At 41.6% G+C, this 21,896-nt stretch overlaps 1 protein-coding gene across 2 annotated transcripts in view; it reads right to left on the reverse strand.

Moving 5' to 3' along the window:
* The window catches only part of LOC109880628 (protein phosphatase Slingshot homolog 1), a 70,756-nt gene extending 54,156 nt beyond the window's left edge, over nt 1-16,600 (reverse strand). For both annotated transcript variants that reach the window (XM_020472825.2, XM_020472821.2), the window contains exons 1-2: nt 16,166-16,600; nt 9,117-9,154 (exon numbers count right to left, since the gene is read on the reverse strand). In XM_020472825.2, the coding sequence (XP_020328414.1) occupies nt 9,117-9,154; nt 16,166-16,246 (119 nt within the window). In that variant the 5' untranslated portion in view covers nt 16,247-16,600. The remainder of the gene's footprint in view (nt 1-9,116; nt 9,155-16,165) is intronic.
* Between the last annotated feature and the right edge of the window lie 5,296 nt (nt 16,601-21,896).

The following is a 21,896-nucleotide window of genomic DNA, read 5'->3' on the forward strand; positions in this document are numbered from 1 at the left end:
ATGACGGGTGACGGCCTCCACTCCTCCACACTCCCCCCTTTGTTAAGGGGCACAGTAGAGCAGGAAGCTATGGCCTTCTTTCAGGCATCCTGTTTTCAGATAAAACAAAAAAATCAACTAATGTCTGACCCACATGCACAAGAATTGAGGACAAAAATAGTAAGTTGTCACACCCTGATCAGTTTCACCTGTCCTCCTTACTGTCTCCACCCCCTCCAGGTGTCACTTGTTTTCCCCAGTGTATTTATCCCTGTGTTTCCTGTCTCTCTGTGACAGTTCGTCTTGTATATTTCCAAGTCAATCAGCATTTTTCCCGTTCTCCTGCTTTTTGCATTTTCCTTTTTCTAGTCCTCCCTGTTTTGACCCTTGCCTGTTTCTGGACTTTGTACCCGCCTGTCTGACCATTCTGCCTGCCTTGACCAGACCCTGTCTGCCACTCTGATCTGGTTTTGACCTTTTTGCCTGTCCACGACCAGGGAGGGGTCAATGCAAATAGTCTGGGTAGCCATTTGATTAGGTGTTCATGGGGTCTTATGGCTTGGGGGTAGAAGCTGTTTAGAAGCCTTTTGGACCTAGACTTGGCTCTCCGGTACCGCTTACCATGCAGTAGCAGAAAGAACAGTCTATGACTAGGGTGGCTGGAGTCTTTGGCAATTTTTAGGGCCTTCCTCTGACACCGCCTGGTATAGAAGTATTGGGTGGCAGGAAGCTTGGGCCCAGTGATGTACTGGGTCATACACACTACTCTCTGTAGTGCCTTGCGGTCGGAGGCCGAACAGTTGTCATACCAGGCGGTAATGCAACCATGCTCTCGATGGTACAGCTGTAGAATTTTTTTCAGGATCTGAGGACCCATGCCAAATCTTTTCAGTCTCCTGAGGGGGAATAGGCGTTATCGTGCCCTCTTCAGTTAAACATCCGATTCTACATTCATATAAAATCTGTCAAATTAAGTCATCCAGGTTCGTGGTGCATCTTGCCCTTCACACCCAATCAGAACTAGAAACTCTGATTACTTCACAAGGGGAAAACAACTTTGGTTTAGTGACACACATTGTTTAAATGGTTCTCACTAGGCTAAATCCTTTCAGTGAGTTTTTGATTGAAATAAAGACATGGAAATTGACTGCTCAAACCAATAAATGTTCAAGATCCAGTCTCTTCTGTAATGAATAAACCCTGCAACTCCAACAAGAGTTAATTTGTGACTTCCTTTGTCAGTCAGATGCGAACAAAGATGGGACATAGACACAAACATACCTGACTAATATGTCTGAGCCTGAGATCAAAGGAAAAGCCAACGGCTATTTTTCAGAGTCTGTTTGGGGTATCAACTCTCAGTTACTTTCTCCTTTATAAACGGTCTCACATGACCATTGAAACTGAGATATTGCTAGCAGTGGTGAGGTGTGGTGTGCTGCCTTGAAATGACTGCAGGCAAGTCTGACCTGTGACCCATGACTTACACGTTGACCATATACTGTATGAACTAATATAGCAGATTTCCTAAATAGTGGATAGAGGACATCATTTTGAAGAATCAGTGGTTCTCCAAATCCAGAAGGGTACAACATGGGTAGTGCAGGCTTCACTGGACACATCAGAACAGAGCACAGCTCCCCAAACAGATCCAACTTTAGTGAAGCTTCTTAAAGAATCAATTCAGAACAAAATAACTACTTTTAACTTCAGAGATAAAAAAAAATAAAAAAATGTGTCTGCCTTGGTGGTAGTGATGATCCAGATTCCAGGTTTAGGAGGAGTAGATCCATAATTCCATGTTTGACAATAATATTTGGGACACTTTTAAAGTCTCAACGGCAGAAGCTCTTACCTTCAATGTTTTTAATAGAAAGAATAATAAAGCTAAAAAAGTAACAACGCATATATACTATTTCATCAGTCTATCCATCATTGAGCTTTTCTCTCTTAACCAGCCCCGGAGACTCAGCTTTACAAGCTCAATGCAGGATTCCGCTTTAAAAGGCTCATCGCCTTCTGCCTGTAATCGTCTCAACCACCACATGTCATCCCCAAGTTCTGACATGATTCAGTCACTCGGTCCTGTAATACCTGAAAGAAACACTCATCTCTTATCCATATTACTACAGTGAACTGATAGACAAAGACAAAGCCTTAAAAGGCCCCCAGAGGAAGTTGATGCCACTATTTAAATCTAATTTCCTGTCCTAGAGGAAATGCATGTTTAGGTTTCACCTCTGAAGAATGACAAAGGCTACTTATACAGTACCAGTCAAAAGTTTGGACACCAACTCATTCAAGGGTTTTTCTTTATTTTTACTATTTTCTACATTGTATTATAATAGCGAAGACATCCAAACTATGAAATAACACATATGGAGTCATGTAGTAACCAAAAAAAGTGTTAAACAAATCAAAATATATTTTATATTTGAGATTCTTCAAAGTAGCCACCCTTTGCCTGGATGACAGCTTTGCACAATCTTGAAATTATCTCAAGCTTCATGAGGTGGAATGCTTTTCCAGCAGTCTGAAGGAGTTACAACATATGAGCTGAGCACTTGTTGGCTGCTTTCCCTTCACTCTGCTGTCCAACTCATCCCAAACCATCTCAATTGAGTTGAGGTCGGTGATTGTGGAGGCCAGGTCATCTGATGCAGCACTCCATCACTCTCCTTCTTGGTAAAATAGCCCTTACACAGCCTGTTGGTGTGTTTTGGATCATTGTCTAGCTGAAAAACAAAATGATAGTCCCACTAAGCGCAAACCAGATGGGATGGTGTATCTCTCCAGAATGCTGTGGTAGCCATGCTGGTTATGTGTGCCTTGAATTCTAAATAAATCACTGACAGTGTTACCATCAAAGCACCCCCAAATCATTACACCTCATCCTCCATGCTTCACAGTGGGAACCACACTGTGGGAACCACACATTCGGAGATCATCCATTTGAAGCATCTAAAATATATTTTGATTTGTTTAACACTTTTTTGGTTACATGATTCCATGTGTGTTATTTCATGGTTTTGATGTCTTTAATATTATTCTACGATGTAGAAAATAGTGAAAATAAAGAAAAACCCTTGAATGAGTAGGTGTGTCCAAACTTTTGAATGGTACTGTATATTTTTAATACAGACTAACTAAAAAATAAGTGAACATACACAAATGATCCAATGGATTATGATAATACTCTATATAAAAAAAAGTGGAGGTGCAAAAATATACATTTGCACCCCCTATTTCATTTACTCCATGGCTCAGGGGGCCAAGTGAGCAAGGGCTGTTTAGAGCATCTCAGTCGCGAGGAGGAATAACTTCGCAGCAGTTTCAGATTATTAAACAATGCCATGCTGGTAACATTCAAATAAAACCCAGCCCTGAAGCAAAAAATAATTTTGATGTCATATTATAGCAGGGGCAGAACTTTGGTTTTAGAAGTGGGGGGCCCATAATTTGGTGAGGGGTCTTCCCATTTTCCGGGGCATCAAAAGCTAATTTCCTTCATTTCTACGCAATCTAATATGACCCATGGCTGTTCTAGCGTCTCTATTTAGAACATAAAGTAAGCAAAAGTACCCAGTCATGGTGAGGGATCATTATTAAATATGTTTAAGTGATTGATAAGACTGAACTAGATCCATGATAATTCAATAATCAATATGGTTGCACCTTTAACCAATAGCCTAACAAATGAACAACTCTTACAAATAAAGTACAAAGACCTTTGATCCTCCATATCAAATTTCAGCCAGACCGCCCATGCACGCCCGACCCCAACCAGTCTAGTCAATAACTCAACTCACTCTCTCTCCAACAACTTCCTCTGCATCTTTTTTTTTATGTCTCAAGGAAAGGTTTGGAAAACAAAAGTTTTATAAAAACACACATACACCTACACAATAACAAACAGAAACTGTACACCCTCCATAAATTCATATCACTGTACTGTAGAGTTCTTTTTACTTGTACACAATATAGCTGGGTCACCCTATCCTGCCCCTAGGGGTCCAATGCCCTGCAGCTCCCCAACCCTACACACCCACCTCAGCTTCAGGATCTTAGTGAAACATTCACTATTGGTTTTAGATGTGTTAGTCCAAGGCCAGAGAGATAACCAACAGTATGGCAGAGCCCCAGGGTCAGGACTGAGCAGCCCAGCAGCTAGGGATTGCCTTAATAGATATCTCCCCTGACATAGGCATGTTTTTAATTCAGACATTTTCTGTCAAACAGTTTTCCATATAAGGTATCCAGACCTTATGAAAGTTGCACAGTATACCCTTAATCTTGTAATAAATCAAATTGCATAATACATAATGTGACATTTCATCCAACCTAATTAATGGCAATGCAATTCTTAGCTGCTATAAATGCTAGTTTATTTCTTCTGATAAATGTCTCCAGTATAAACATTTCCAAGCAAACAACAACAGGGAAAAGGGAGACTCTGTTCATTTATCTCAGCATGTCTACATACCCTTTGCTAGAATTCAACCAGCCTTCACAAGACCATAATATATGCAAATATGTCCCCTTTTGTGTTTTACACCTCCAGCAGAAGAACTACATTTGTGTGTGCATGATTTTCAATTTCACTGGCATTATTCCCAGAGCCTAGCCTACCCATCAACTCCAGATGGAACTTTGTATCCATTCACTGATTGTTATAATATACTAGAAAATTCATCTGAGCTCCGTAAACTGGTCTTCCCTGGCTGTCTGACCCTGCATGGAGACCTGTCACAATCTTAACCTACTAAGACATGATGAGCATAGTGTTGTGTACTGACTGTTCACCATGACAGTGAAGCCTGTAGAGCCCTTTATACCGTGTCAGTGTGAAAAGTAGGGAATTAGCTGGGGAAACGGACAGATCAATAACGTTACATTGATATACTGACTAATAAAAAAATCATATTGTGCTGAAGAAATGTCAGTATATCAGTCTTCAATCGTTTGGCACCTAGTTTCATCGTTTGATTCAGGTCTAGTGTGATTGAGGCAAAAATAGTAATTAAACTTAGTGAGCTAGCCAGCTAGCTAGCATAGGATAACCAACTTTTGGCTATCTCTGCTAGTTAATGGTACAATGGTACATCATCAAATTTGTATCCCCCTTCCCCAGTGAAAGTTGCACCCCTGTATTATAGGCAAAGACACCATATTCACACGGATTTGCACAAAGTGGGCAGTTCGGATTTTGTCGCTTCAAGCCAAAATACAGTGCATTCAGAAAGTATTCAGACCCCATTTTGTTACGTTACAGCCTTATTCTCAAATGGATTAAATAAGAATGTTCCTCATCAATCTACACACAATACCCTATAATGACAAGGCGAAAACAAGTTTAGACATTTTTGCAAATGTATTAAAAATAACAGAAATACCTCATTTACATAAGTATTCAGACCCTTTACTAAGAGAATAAGATAATCAAAATCGAGCTCAGGTGCATCCTGTTTCCATTGAACATCCCTGAAATGTTTCTACAACTTCAATTCAATTGATTGGACATGATTTGGAAAGGCACACAGCTGTCTATATAAGGTCCCACAGTTGACAGTGCATGTCAGAGCAAAAACCAAGCCATGAGGTCAAGGAATTGTCCGTAGAGCTCAGAGACAGGATTGTGTCGATTCATAGATCTGGGGGAGGGGAACCAAAACATTTATGCACCATTGACGGTCCCCAAGAACACAGTGTTCTCCATCATTCTTAAATGGAAGAAGTTTGGAACCACCAAGACTCTTCCTAGAGCTGGCCGCCCGGCCAAACTGAGCAATAGGGGGAGAAGGACCTTGGTCAGAGAAGTGACCAAGAACCCAATGGTTACTCTGTCAGAGCTTCAGGGTTCCTCTGTGGAGATGGGAGAACATTCCAGAAGGATAACTATCTCTGCAGCACTCCACCAATCAGGCCTTTATGGTAGAGTGGCCAGACGGAAGCCACTCCTCACTAAAAGGCACATGACAGTTCGCTTGGAGTTTGCCAAAATGCACCTAAAGGACTCTCAGACCATGACAAACAAGATTATCTGGTCGGATGAATCTAAGATTGAACTCTTTGGCCTGAATGCTAAGCGTTACATCTGTAGGAAACCAGGCACCGCTCATCACCTGGCCAATACCAGTCCTACGGTGAAGCATTGTGGTTGCAGCATCATCCTTTGGGGATGTTTTTCAGTGGCAGGGACTGAGAGACTAGCCAGGATCAAGGGAAAGATGAAAAGAGCAAAGTACAGAGCGAGCAGGACCTCAGACTGGGGCGAAGGTTCACCTTGAACAGGACAATGACACTAAGAACACAGCCAAGACAACGCAGGAGTGGGCTTCGGGACAAGTCTCTGAATGTCCTTGAGTGGCCCAGCCAGAGCCTGGACTTGAACCCGATCTAACATCTCTGGAGAGACCTGAAAATAGCTGTGCAGCGATGCTCCCCATCCAACCTGACTGAACTTGAGAGGATCTGCAAAGAAGAATGGAATAAACTCCCCAAATACAGGTGTGCCAAGCTTGTAGCATCCAAGAAGATTTGAGGCTGTAGAACTGCCAAACGTCAACAAAGTACTGAGTAAAGGCTGATATCAGTTTTTTTTTTAAATATACATTTGCAAACATTTATAAAAACCTGTTTTTGCATTGTCATTATGTGATATTGTGTGTAGATTGATGAGGAACAATAACAATTTAATCCATTTTAGAATAAGGCTGTAAGTAACAAAATGTGGAAAAAGTCAAGGGTTCTGAATACTTTCTAAATGCACTGTATGTCGTACTTTGACTAAACAATGACTTAATTGACTTATTGATCGTCTTTCAGCTTGAAAATGTAGATTTCTACTGGTGTTGGCGTTTTAAAAGGTCCAATGCAGCCATTTTTCTCTCAATATCAAATAATTTCCGGGTAACAGTGAAGTATATTACTGAGATATTTTCAATTAAAATTGTCAAAAAGAAACAAAAATAGCTTCTTAGCAAAGAGCTATTTCTCAAGCAAGAATTTAGCTAGGACTGTCTGGGAGTGGTAGACTGAAAATGAGCGGTTATTGGCAGACATTTGGAACTCTTTCTTATTGGTATATTAACTAATTCACCTTCTGGTGATGTCACCAGGCAGGCCAAAATTCCAAAACAGGCTGAAATTCCAGCTATTCTTTTCAAACAGCTCTTACACTAAAAGTACATTTTCATAATTTTCACAATTTCACAGTATTATTCCAACCTCTGTGTGGAAATATATATAAAACGCAAGTAAATCACGTTATTTACTGCACTGGGCCTTTAAGCACCTGTTGCAACAATGACTAGCAAAAAAGGGAAGACAATATTTTGTCTAATTGTCTATTAGAGATAGGTGACTACCCTGTATAGACAGACAACATTTCTTAATAATTTCTAGTGGTGACCAGAGGTGAAAGTACATTTAATTTCTTACCAGTAGGGACACCCAAGTGAGCGTTTGTTTTTTTATACTACAAAAACTAGCCTACTCTGGTGACACTGACAAACAGATCAATAAAAACTATGTTGTCTGATACATATAATTGGTCTACGAAAAGGGGAGACACAAATACAATATGACATCCATTTAACCTGGAGGAGGAAATTATTGTCCAAAAACAAACTAAAGTGGCACTGACCCAATGACAAAGACAGTGAATATGCACACTCACCAGGGATATTTCCGATGTTCTCCTTTAGTGCCAATATGATAGGCTACCGTTCGCTCAATTAAATAAAAAAATGTTGATAACTGAAAGACAGATTGGGGTATTTATATTGTAATCTCTTTACAACAGTTGTTCCCTTATTTTATTTTTAAATATTGCAATATGACTGGCTGGGTCTCACTGCTTTTCACTGACATTCGCTACTCAACAATCATCTCTTTGGTATTTGCAACACGCGCTGCTCAAATTGCGGGCCCTTTCGATTGTAGGCTATGCGATAAAAACGTGTTTTTAAGTAAGCAGCTAATGAGCCTCTGTGGCCAAATCCTGCTTTCTGGTGTAGTAGCCTATTTTGAATGATTTTATGTATTTCTGGCAATAATTTTGGCAATTTAATTCAATTCACTTGAGGGAAAACTTAGCGTCCCCTAGCCTTATAGACAAGCCGCCTTTGTCTCTTAATGTGGCATAAACACAGTCATGATGTTTTCATCCGATTGTCAAACAATCACTTAACAAAAGGCGCCCCTGTAGGCTATCCGCGCACATTCGTCCACTCACAAAATAATTTCAGCATCCAAACCCCAACAGTGCACCCACAATTTGATGAATGGAAAGAGACATATGTTACAAAACACCTACGTGCATTGTAATGACATTCTGCGATTGTCAATAGGCCTACACTTGTAGACCGAAATTATTCATCCACTGTTGTCCGCGCGTGCCTCGGTCTCGGCCACTCATCTCCGCCTTGCCAAAGAGCGTCTCAGCCACTTCTCCACCTTGACAAAATGTAAGTGTTCTTCTCAAACCCCAACGCAATTTGGAGCGTATACCACCCGGTTTCCAGTCAATTAGCAAATTATTCATGAGGCTGACATGCTGTAATGTTAAATTATTTTATTTTACTAGGCAAGTCAGTTAAGAACAAATTCTTATTTTCAATGGCGGCCTAGGAACAGTGGGTTAATTGCCTTGTTCAGGGGCAGAATGACCTTGTCAGCTTGGGGATTCGATCTTGCAACCACTAGGCTACGCTATCGCTCCTAATAATGCTGTAATAGCCTATATTTTGGGGGGCCATGTTGTATTAATTATGAGAGGCTCACGTTTTACCGGTACAGGTATACCCACTATTTACTTTGCCGGGACACCATACCGGACAGTACCGCCTTACTTTTACCCCTGGTGGTGGCTGTCATTGAGAGGGACCAGACCGGATATACAGTATCTCCAAACTCTACACAAACCCAGAGGTAAGGCATCAGTTGATCTGGAACGCTTACCCCACACCTCCACCCACAAACGCAAATCACAAAAAAGTCCTCCTATTACTCTCCATTTGGCATAATATGTAGCTGTAGCGTGCTTCCCCATGCAACATAATGGATAGAAAGGAGCAGCAGCTCTGAGCTACCCTAGCAAGACCATCTTTAGTACTGTAAGTACTAAGAACACTTACCTCTGATTTAGCCGGCGCTCATCATCACTCCCAAAGTCCTGTAAACCAAGAAAAGGCAGAGCAAAAAATAAGCAAAAGTTACAAATCTGATACTACAAGACATTGAAGCTCTACAGTGCAGCCATTAGTATCAGATGGACATTAATCTGTCCACAATTCAGAGTACATGTTTTGCCTCATAATAAGCTCTGATAGGTAGGTTACTATTCTACAGAGGGATATAATGAGGGGAACCTAATTCTCATTACTCACAACTCATTGAAGAGTTGAGTGGATTCAGGGGTAGATTGTCAATATTCTTTTATAAAACTATTATAAAAATGTTTCCCAAAATAAACAGTGTACAAAACATTAAACACCTTCCTAATATTGAGTTGCACCCCCATTTGCCTTCAGAACAGCTTAATTTGTTGGGCAAGGTGTCAAAAGCGTTCCACAGGGATGCTGGCACATGTTGACTCCAATTCTTCCCACAGTTGTGTAGAGTTGGCTGGATGTCCTTTGGGTGGTGCACCATTCTTAATAAACACGGAAAACTGTTGAGCATGAAAAAAACTGCAGCGTTGCAGTTCTTGACACACTCAAACTGGTGCGCCTGGCATCTACGACCATACCCCGTTCAAGGCACTTAAATATTTTGTCTTGCCAATTCACCCTCAGAATGGCACACATACACAATCCATGTCTCAATCATCTCTAGACTTAAAAATCATTCTTTAACCTGTCTCCTCTCAATCTACACTGAAGTGGAATTAACAAGTGACATCAATAAGGGATCATAGCTTTCACCTGGTTAGTCTATGTCATGGAAAGAGTAGGTGTTCCTAATGTTTTGTACACTCAGTGTGTATCTAGTCTAATACACAATGTTGAGGTTTCAATGTTCACATAAATGTATTTAACCTAGGCTAACCTTGGAACAGACAAATCTACCAACGCCCCAACAAATCAACACTACTGTTAATTATACCAAAACTTCTGTACTTTTTCGATACTTGAACATAAAAAACATTTAGGTTATAGAATTTGTTACTTTCGGTACTTCTATTAAATGTGTCATGTACTTATTGAGAGAGGATCAAGTCTGTCTATCGGCGCAGCAGATATCCCCATATAGTGTGAAAGCACCGGCACCATGCCTGCTCCACTTACTCATTACTAGCTCGTCCTAAGGAATCCCTGTACTATGGGCTGAGGCTGGGATGCATCATGTTAACTTCTGTGCAGCATGAGTGGGGAACTAACACACTTAATTACTGTTCGCAAAACAAAAGTCCATTACAGGCTAGAACCCTTTACAATGCAAATAAAGACCTATAGCTTCAAGCTTACAGCTGAAGCTAACATCAGTTCGCTACTCTAGTACTTTGTTTGTGATAATATAAAAACCATAATGCAAAATATACTGATTTGAAAGTGGATTGTCACCAAAAACCAGTCATTTCTAAAAAACTGTATTAATTAACTTAGTCTCCCTCTCCTCAGTCACGTCTCTCCTGTTGCTCTCAATGTGTTTGAACGACATCATGAGGTCTTAAAAAGACAGCGTACACTTTTATTTAGACTTATTTTTTTTACATTTAAGTAATTTAGCAGATGCTCTTATCCAGAGCGACTTACAGTTAGTGCGTTCATCTTAAGATGAAGGTGGGACAACCACATATCACAGGCATTGAAATTAGTTATTAGTAGAGTCAGAACTATGGGTGGAGGGGGTCAAACCAAGTGCAGGTTCAGATTTTTTTTTTTATGTGGGGGGGGTAGAAGGAAGATTAAATTATTTTAATAAAATATTAAATCTTTAGAAAAACCTAACATACTTGAATAAAACACCAAATACATTGCTGTAGTTGGTCTCATTACCATAACAGTTTAAGTTCCTGTCAAAACTTTAAAACAGTGCATTCAGAAAGTATTCAGACCCCTTCTCCTAAAAAAAATTAAAATGGTACAGCCTTATTCTAAAATTGATGAAATTAAAGAGTCCTCAATCTACACACAATACCCCATAATGACAAAGAGAAAACAGGTTTTTTGAATTTTTTGTCAATGTATTACAAATAAAAACAGAAATACTTTATTTACATATTCAGAGCCGTTGCTATGAGACTTAAAATTTAGCTCGAGTGCATCCTGTTTCCATTGATCATTCTTGAGATGTTTCTACAACTTCATTGGAGTCCACCTGTGGTAAATTCAATTGATTGGAGATGATTTGAAAAGGCACACACATGTCTATATATAAAGGTCCCACAGTTGACAGTGCATGTCTGAGCAAAAACCAAGCAATGAGGTCGAAAGGAATTGTCCGTAGAGCTCTGAGACAGGATTGTGTTGAGGCACAGACCTGTGGAAGGGTACCAAAAAATGTCTGCAGCATTGAAGGTGCCCAAGAACACAGTGGCCTCCATTGTTCTTAAATGGAAGAGTGCGTAACCACCAAGACTCTTCCTAGACCTGGCCGCCCGGCCAAACTGAGCAATCAGGGGAGAAGAGCCTTGGTCAGAGAGGTGACCAAGAACCCGATGGTCACTCTGACAGAGCTCCAGAGGTGGTGGCAGCATTATCATCATGCCGTGGGGAGGTGTTTCAGTGGCAGGGACTGGGAGACTAGTCAGGATCGAGGGAAAGATGAGCAGAGCAAAGCGTATTGATGTAAACCTGCTCTAGAGCACTCAGGACCTCAGACTGGGGCGAAGGTTCACCTTCCAACAGGATAACGGCCCTAAGAACACTGCCAAGACAACACAGAAGTGGCTTTGGGACAAGTCTCGGAATGTCCTTGAGTGGCCAAGGACACCAAATCGAGCATCTCTGGAAAGAAAATAGCTGTGCAGCGACGCTCCCCATCCAATCTGACAGAGCTTGAGAGGATCTGCAGAGAAGAATGGGAGAAACTCCCCAAATACATGTGTGCCAAGCTTGTAAAGTCATACCCAAGAAGACTCAATGCTGTAATCTCCTCAACAAAGTACTGCGTAAAGGGTCTGAATACTTATGTAAATGTGATATCAGTTATTTTTTTTCTTCTAAAAACCTGTTTTTACTTTGTCATTATGGGGTTTTGTGTGTAGATTGGGGGGGGGGGGGGGGGGGGTGATTCAATCCATTTTAGAAAAAGTCAAGGGGTCAGAATACTTTCCGAATGTACTGTAAAGTTGTATTCACCCATGATGCATCATCATCAAGTTAAGTTAATGTATTTGCTTATATGCCTTCAGAATGATTATTCTTAATGACACCCCCTTTACTCCACTTGTCCTTCTCATTACCGACACGGCTAAAGAGCTCAAATTGAGGAAAAAGTCTGATTAACTTTATAATTGTATCATTAATTTGAAATATTTATATTTTCAGTGTGATGTTTAACTGACTCATTTCATTAGGGGAGCAATGTAAAAATATATATAAAAAAATATAAATATTGGTTTGTTCACTACTTTTTGGACTTTTGTGAAAATGTTGTTAAAATGCATAATATCTCATTTTTAAAAAAACTATAATTATACAATAGTACAGATTAGTACAGATCCTAATATCAGTGTTTCAAGAGGAAATTTAGCGAAAAATTTATTCATTCACAGTTTCGTGAGAATGACCCACCTGGCTTTATGAGAGAGGTGAACGCCACTAAATGGAGGGAATGTGGCCATTCTTTATGATAGTTTCACCACAGTAAATGTCTTAAAAACAGTTATTGTTCCAGGAAAGATATCATAGACTGGGAGTATCAGGTTATAGTAACATGGTGACATGTAACTGTGAGGAGGTGGGCCATTCTCCAGAAGTTTCACCTAATAAAGCCTGAGGATTGTCAACCAAAGCACTACTAATGAGAAGCACAAGGTCCCTGCTAAGGTTAGGTGCTGCAGCAGTAAGAGGAAATGTTGTGACAAGATGTATCCAACACTGTATTTCAGCTCCAAAAACACACGGCACTTTCCACTACTGTATCTAACAAACTAAATCGGGCGAGCATCACACTTGTGATGAGCAGAATGGGTTCAAAACAGCGAACATACGTCATTGTCAAACCTAACATTTTTTATAAACACACACAAAATGTATTTTCCCCCCCATCTAAACAAACGGTGCAGATAAGGTGAGGTAAGGCCTCCAAGGTTGGTCTCTACCTCTACCCATTCAACCAGGGGACAGGCATCAGGGTGAAACTCATAACTGGGACGTGTCAAACGCTGTGTTTAACATGGGTTTCAGTTGGTCATCCGGGAGAGTAATCCAATAATTGACTTGAACAGCCCTGCAGCCACTACAAGTGAAATCCCAGCCATAATTCTCCCACAGCGAGACACATGACAATAGCCAAATTTCACCTTGTAGGGTAGGGATGAAACTCTCCATTGTTGGCAAAATCATGTAGCCTACCTTACACCGTCACAACAGCTACCATATTGTTACCCCACCACCATCCTCCACTCATCGCTTTCCCTCCACATCCCCCCCACCCTCCATGTGAGAATGACATCATAGCTGCAGCAGCTTCCTGAGGGGCTTGGCTGCTCCTCATCAGACAGGCCCCTGTGAAGAGCCCTGGAAGCAGCCAGGCAGCCAGTCAATTCTATCCCACATTGAAAATGAGTGTCAGGCAGTGACAAGGAAGGCTGGTCCGCAGTCAAGCCAGCTCAACCATCATCACGATAAAAGGTGTTTCTTTTTACACGTTTCATTTTTTAAATGGCAGGTGTAATGCGTCAGGCCCAATGACTCAGTAGCTAAAAAAGTAAAGCAGCAGCCTAACGAAAGAAAAGAAAGATCAGCTAATGCTCAAGTACCAGTTCTTGATTCAGGCCTAACCATGGTTGTTGTCATCTTCAAGACAAATCTACCCAATAAGGGCGAGTGGATAAAACCTGCTGTAGGCTAGAGCCTTTGTTGTATTTAGCGTGACTCCTGTTTCTATTAACAGTTAGCACCCCCAACTGGTTGAGAAGGTGCACAAAAAACAGTACTTCGATTGTAGCTATCTTTCATGAGTGACATCTAAATGTCACTGTGATGTGTAGGCACTAACTGTTACACTACATGACCAAAGGTATGTGGACACCTGCTTGTCGAACATCTCGTTCCAAAATCATGGGCATTAATACGGAGTTGGTCCCCCCTTTACTGCTTTAACAGCCTCCACTCTTCTGGGAAGGCTTTCCACTAGATGTTGGAACATTGCTGCGGTGACTTGCTTTCATTCAGCCATAAGAGCATTAGTGAGGTTGGGCTCTGATGTTGGGTGATTAGGCCTGGCACGACGTCGGTGTTCCAATTCATCCCAAAGGTATTCGATGGGGTTGAGGTCAGTGCTCTGTGCAGGCCAGTCAAGTTCTTCCACACACCAATCTCGACAAACCATTTCTATATGGACCTTGCTTTGTGCACGTGTGCATTGTCATGCTGAAACAGGAAAGGGCCTTCCCCAAACTGTTGCCACGGCCTGTTCACCCCGGTACCATCTAGAAGGCGGAAACAGTACAAGTGCATCAAAGCTGGGACCGAGAGACGGAGAAACAGCTTCTATCTCCAGGCCATCAGACTGTTAAACAGTCACCACTAGCCGGCCTCCGCCCAGTACCCTGCCCTGAACCTTAATGAATGTTCTAGCCAGCTACCACCCGGTACTCTGCCCTGCACCTTAGAGACTGCTGCAGTATGTACATAGTCACTGAACAGTGGTCACTTTAATAATGTTTAGATACTGTTTTACCCACTTTATGTATATACTGTATTTTAGTCATGGCTCATCCTATATAACTATATTATGTGTGTATTGTTTTTTTAAATTGCTAGGTATTACTACACTGTTGGAGTTAGAAGCATAAGCATTTCACTGCACCTGCGATAACATCTGCAAATCTGTGTACGCGACCAATAAACTTTGGTTTGATTTGCATTTTGAGATGGGATTGTTCTTGTGGTTTATTCATTGGCTGTTGGTTAATCTGAATAAACAAATAAGCACAAGGAGCAGTACCAAGAGTTTATTTTGCCATCATGGAAGTGTTCAAAGCTCACCTGACTTATGCTAGTTTGATTTTGGCAGACTATCTTTACTCTTATGGAAAGTATGACTAGGCCTCTTACCACAGTGGTTCCCAACCCTTTTCGGTTACTGTACCACAAAATGAATTTTGCTCTGCCCAGCATACCCATGAAGTACCTCATGTGTATTTTACCAGCAGGCATATAGTCTCTTGAGTCTTCTTAAGTACCCCTGTGGATACACCAAGTACCCCCAGGGGTCCTAGTATCTCTGGTTGGGAACCACTACTCTACCTCATGACTGTATTAAGTTACATGTCACATTTCACCTCATTGACTGGTCCCTTTTAGAAGACATCTCAGAACAACATAGAAAATAACCCATGCTGTCCATAACACTGATTTTAACATAAGCAAGTAGTTAGCTAGTTTGCCTAATAAATAAGCTGTTAATAACTGATATATTAGGCAACTAACTAGATAAATGTTAACATTTGGGAGTACCAAATTGTATGGCACCACTGCAGTACACTGGTGATTTCTTAGCTGACTAGCTAGCTTACTGCATTCAGCAGCAGGACATTAGGGTATGACTTACATGAAACTACCTGGCAGATAACCAGATAACTAGCTAATCAGGCAAACGATGCTATTGGAAATGAATAGCCAGCTAATGCCACAGCAGTTACGCTGCTCATTAGCTAGCTATTAAGGCAAACAAGAAGCTAGCTAACTAGATTAACTGTATATTTGTTGTACGCTAGCTAACGTTAGCTGGCAAGCGAATAACTTTACTAACTGGCAATAAATAGCATTACGTTATATCAGTATGTTACTGACAACTTTGCTTACTAGCTTTTCTAGACACCAGCTAACGTTAGCTCGGTAGCGATTGAGTTGAGGCTAATAATAGCTACTAACATTACCTAGTTAGCTTATCCCATTGCTACATATCTAGCTAGCACGGCTAGGCCTATGTCACTCCCACGTATCCTAGGTGTTTTCTTGCGCTTTGTTGACGTTTCTAAAAACGTCTCTCCAGCTATTTCCAAGCTTACCTCCCCCACGTTGGTGGTGGTTGTGCTGGCTGTGGATGCAGCGCTTGGGGTAGGGGAGCGCTGCAAAGTAACCAGAGCCATGGCTGAGAGAGTCTGCACAGGCCGGTGTAGCCTGTCCAGAGAACAGCTTTATTCCGGGTGAATAACCTAAGGAAATTGTTTCTTGGTGTCAACGTCTATAGCGGTCGAAGCAGAGAATTTCATCGCCGTTAAATTTCCATCGTCCTAAAATCTGGAAGTCAGTTGTTCCTTTTGAATTTTCTCAAATAAAAATAGACGAATTTCATAGTAAGAACGTACAGAGCATGTACTTATCGTTCCCCATGTTGCGGCTTTCTCACTAGCCTGCACAAAACCGCTTCCACCAGGGGATGCGAGCTTATGCTAGTCAGCTGCTGCCAGCCAACCACACAGTGATGCTGAGTTCAAACATTCTGATCCGATTGATGTTGTTGCCTAGCTAGGTTACCAATTCTGTCAAATACATACCTACATCATGACAGAATCTCTTCCAGTTCAAACTGTGTATTTCACTTGGCCTGTCGGTTAAAAATAATAAATAATATTAGCTACAGTTCATGTATTGCAACTACACAAACCCTCACAACCCGCAGAATGTGAGTAATCTTTTGCATAATGTTTTTTTAAGCCAACTGCTGTGATGTTGTTTTGTTGTTGTTTTTTAAATATATATCTACGTTCGTATTTTTGTCACTATTATATTTAAGGTTATTACACATTACACGATGTACAATTTATGGTTACTTCATACAGTTAGATGGGTCAGAGGTTCAGGTACACTCAAGGACATGGAAATGTTTACATTGTCAAAGTTATATGGAATGGTAGCAGATTCTGAGCAGGACCAAGCCAGTCACACAGAATGAAGGCTAATCAGATTTTTTAAAGATAAATAATAATAACAAAAGCAACAATAACTGCTGTGTTTGTTATCTCCAGACAAACTCGTGGCAGTGATCAGAGCTGGGGTCAGTGGCCTGTCCACGGCTCAGAGTATCTATGAGCACTACCACTCTACAGTCAGTCAGTCCACCAGCGATGGGCCTGCAGGATTCTGGCAGCCATACCTCTACGACAAGGGTAATTCCCAGAAAACGTGAGAGGGCTTTCTTCTATCTTCAGGCCTCATCATTCACATGGAGGCAAGGTCTAGTTGTTTTGCATTTTAAGCTGCTGTAATTAAGCAATAAGAGCCGAGGAGGTGTGGTATATTTAAGCAATAATGCCCGAGGGGGTGTGGTATATGGCCAATATACCATGGCTAAGGGCTGTCCTTAGGCACGACGCAACGTGCTGTCAGCCAATCAGCATTCAGGGCTTGAACCACCCAGTTTATAATGGCCAATATACTACGACTAAGGTCTGTTCTTATGAACAACACAAAGCAGACTGCCTGGATACAGTCCTTAATCATGGTAAATTTGTCAAATACCACAATCCCGAGGTGCCTTATTGCTATTATGAACTCGTTACCAACATAAATAGAACAGTAAACAAGCATTTTTGCGTCATGCCCGTGGTAGATTGTCTGATAGGCACACGGCTGAAATGAAAAGCCAATCATCATCCAGGACCCAAACTACCTGGTTTATAATGTCCAACTACTACTGTATAATCCCTTTGCTGAAGTAGATTAACTTGAGACAAAATTCCTGTTCCTCCATCTGTGTCATTACAGCGTAGCAAGGGTCTATCGTAGCAGTGGCTTGACTCAATTTACATGTTCTGAATAGAGTCTGAATTCACTCAGCTCATCTGAATAGTCTACTGTCCAGCACCACAAACAGGTCTATGGAATTATTAAAAGGCATGGCCACTGAGGCCCCTCTGTCTGTCACAAGGCTAACGGATTAATGAAACCACTACATCACAAATGTAAACCAACACAGTCAAGGAAGGTAATAAAAATAGATGAGTAACAAATACATCCACTCTCTTTTATTGCACAATCCCTATTTTAACAATAATGTGCTGGACACTCTTAGAAAAAAGGGTGCTCTCTAGTACCTAAAAAGGTTTCTTTGGCTGTCCCCATAGGATAACCTGGAACCAAAAAAGTCTCCACCTTATGTCAAAAAGGGTTCTCCTGGGGACAGCTGTTCAAATGTTCAAACATGATTTCTTTGAGAATAACTGTATATTGGCAAATCTGTGGGATGAACTTGGTTTATCTGGTGGGAAGGGGATGCAAAAGAGAACGTTCTACTTATATCTTATGGTGGTTTCATCATCTCTCAAGGCGAATGTTATCTTTTGGCACCCAGCGGCTGGGTCCCAGCCTAATGTCTATACACCATACAAAGAGGTGCAATTTGGGTTCCCTGTATTACTTCATTTTCTATATACCTTTATACAAGTCAACCTGGCAATGTGTTGTTTCTAGGTTACAGAAGAGTGGTGACATTTTACCAGAGGTAAAAATAGTTGAGAGTTCTGAACTAATATAATGAACAGTGCAAGTTTGACTCCCACCTTACACCGGGCATAAAGATAGATGGTGCTGTATATTCCGAGACCCTAATTCTGGGCCTCTTTTGTCCAAATGACAGAAATTGTACTATGCTTATTTAATTTCCATCTAATCCACGCATGTGTTTTCCTTACCCAATGGGAGTGCCTTACACAGGACAGTGTATTCATGCTCAAAGTGCAGCTCAACCATATTAGTTTTACCCAGTGTTTACTTTTGAGAAATATCCTGAAAGTATTCATATTCCATATCCAGTAAATAATATCCTATATACCAGATCAGGCCGTCATTGAAAATAAGAATTTGTTCTTAACTGACTTGCCTAGTTAAATAAAGGTCAAATAAAAAATTATATAAAAACTAGAGAGGGAAAGCTTGGGCTTTCACAGCCCCCTGTTGTTCATGAATATCAGGAGTGTTTATTTGTTTTTTAAACCAAGTTTCTTCTGTTCTTCCTTCTTGCCTGTTGAGTTCAGCTTGCGGAGAGTGGGCAGAACTTACCCTGGGACTAAACACCTCCCTCTGCAACTGCATCCTGGACTCCCTGACGGGCCACCCCTAGGTGGTAAGGGTAGGCAACAACACATCTGCCATGCTGATCCTCAACACTGGGGCACGATTGCGTGGCCAAGCACGACTCCAACACCATCATTAAGTTTGTTGACGACACCACAGTGGAAGGCCTGATCACCGACAACGATGAGACAGTCTATAGGGAGGAGGTCAGAGACCTGGCAGTGTGGTGCCAGGACAACAACCTCTCTCTCAATGTGAGCAAGATAAAAGAGCTGATCGTGGACTATAGGAAAAGAAAGGCCCGAACAGGCCCCCATTAACATCGACTGGAAGTGTAGTGGAGCGGGTCGAGAGTTTCAAGTTCCTTGGTGTCCACATCACCAACAAACTATCATAGTCCAAACACACCAAGACATTTGTGAAGAGGGCACGACAACACATTTTCCCCCTCAGGAGACTGAAAAGATTTAGCATGGGTCCCCAGATCCTCAAAAAGTTCTACAGCATCCTGACGGGTTGCATCACCGCCTGGTATGGCAACTGCTCAGCATCTGACCATAAGGTGATACAGAGGGTAGTACGTATGGCCCAGTACATCACTGGGGCCAAGCTTCCTGACATCCAGGACCTATATACTAGGCGGTGTCAGGGGAAAGCCCAAAAAATTGTCAAAGACTCCAAGTCATAGAGTGTTCTCTCTGCTACTGCACAGCAAGCGGCTACTGCACTTATGCCTTGTCTCTGTAGGAGTCGTTCAGTGGTTGTTGGTGGGTGTTGCCAGCTGGGAAACTGGAGTAAGCGGAACAACTCTGAGGATCACGAGAAGGTCTGGGAGGGGGTGTGCCAGCTGGAGCACAGCCTCAAGGTCAGAGGTCACAGACCACTGAAACAAGCCTGATCCCTGTTCTGACAGATGTTGAATAGAGGGGTTATCCCAGCACCTATGTTGATATGGAGTAGACAAAATAAATGTACAGATAAAGAATAACTACATTAGCTCTTCCCTGCCTGTTTATTCATGGCTCCTCCCCTGTCTCCTCAGCATGCCCGGATAGTGGAGGACTGGTCAGGGATCAGGCCTGTTCACAGTATAGTTTGATTGGAGAGGGAGACAATGCAGTCTGGACAATCCATGTTTGAGGTGAGCCAACAAGAATATACTGGTTACTACTTCTTCAGTAACCAATATTTATTGTCTGGCTATTAGTGTTAGGCACCCTGTAGGCTCCAGATAAGTAGTACATAGACATAACACTGATATGAATGTGCTGTTTTCAGGTGATCCACAAACATGGCCATGGAGGGTTCGGATTGACCATCCACTGAGGCTGTGCCTAGGAGGCAGCTAGGATCTTCAGGGAGATATTGAAACTGAAGGACTGGGGGGCCAAGGTCTTGTTTGTAAACAAGTGGTTTACCTAAACAGCAGTGGCATCATCATCATTCACATGTCTTTATGAGACCATTTTAACATCACAACGGTTTGCAGAGGAACCCGAATAGGAGGACACTCCTGGGCCTTTCAGACGACAATGATGATATTTCATATTTGCAAGAGAACAACTCTAAATCAGAGTTTAGATAGTGAAGTACCTGATTAACCCGAGAGCAGCTAACTCGGAACACAAATAGTACCAGCCAGCCCTAAAATAGTTACATGCCAGCCATCAGGATAGCTTTTATTGAATGTTGTAACTATTAGGTAATCGGTGAAATCAATTTTATATTTTTGTTTAAGTGATGTTAAAAATAGATACAGTACCAAGCAAAAGTTTGGACACACCTACTCATTCAAGGGTTTTCTTTATATGGACTATTTTCTACATTGTAGAATAATAGTTAAGACATCAAAACTATGAAATAACACATCAAATCAAATTTATTTATATAGCCCTTCTTACATCAGCTGATATTTCAAAGTGCTGTACAGAAACCCAGTCTAAAACCCCAAACAGCAAGCAATGCAGGTGTAGAAGCACGGTGGCTAGGAAGAACTTCCTAGAAAGGCCAAAACCTAGGAAGAAACCTAGAGAGGAACCAGGCTATGAGGGGTGGCCAGTCCTCTTCTGGCTGTGCCGGGTGGAGATTATAACAGAACATAGCCAAGATGTTCAAATGTTCATAAATGACCAGCATGGTCAAATAATAATAATCACAGTAGTTGTCAAGGGTGCAGCAAGTCAGCACTTCAGGAGTAAATGTCAGTTGGCTTTTCATAGCCGATCATTAAGAGACATATTGAATCATGTAGTAACTTGGTGACAGCTTTGCACACTTGGCATTCTCTCAACCAGCTTCACCTGGAATGCTTTCCAACAGTCTGTAAGGAGTTCCCACATATGCTGAGCACTTGTTGGCTGTTTTTATTTCACTCTGCTGTTCAACTCATCCCAAACCGTCTCAATTGAGTTGAGGTCGGTGATTGTGGAGGCCATGTCATCTGATGCATAACTCCAACACTCTCCTTCTTGGTCAAAGCCCTTACACAGCCTTGTGTATGTGAAGTGTGTTTTGGGTCATTGTCCTGTTGAAAAACAAATGATAATCCCACTAAGCGCAAACCAGATGGGATGGTGTATCACTGCAGAATGCTTTGGTAGCCATGCTGGTTAAGTCTGTCTTGAATTATAAATAAATCACAGACAGTGTCACCAGCAAAGCAGCCCCACACCATCAGACCTCCTCCTCCATGCGTCATGGTGGGAACCACACATGCAGAGATCA

The sequence above is a fragment of the Oncorhynchus kisutch genome, linkage group LG3 (assembly GCF_002021735.2).
Source record: "Oncorhynchus kisutch isolate 150728-3 linkage group LG3, Okis_V2, whole genome shotgun sequence".
Lineage (NCBI taxonomy): Eukaryota > Metazoa > Chordata > Actinopteri > Salmoniformes > Salmonidae > Oncorhynchus > Oncorhynchus kisutch.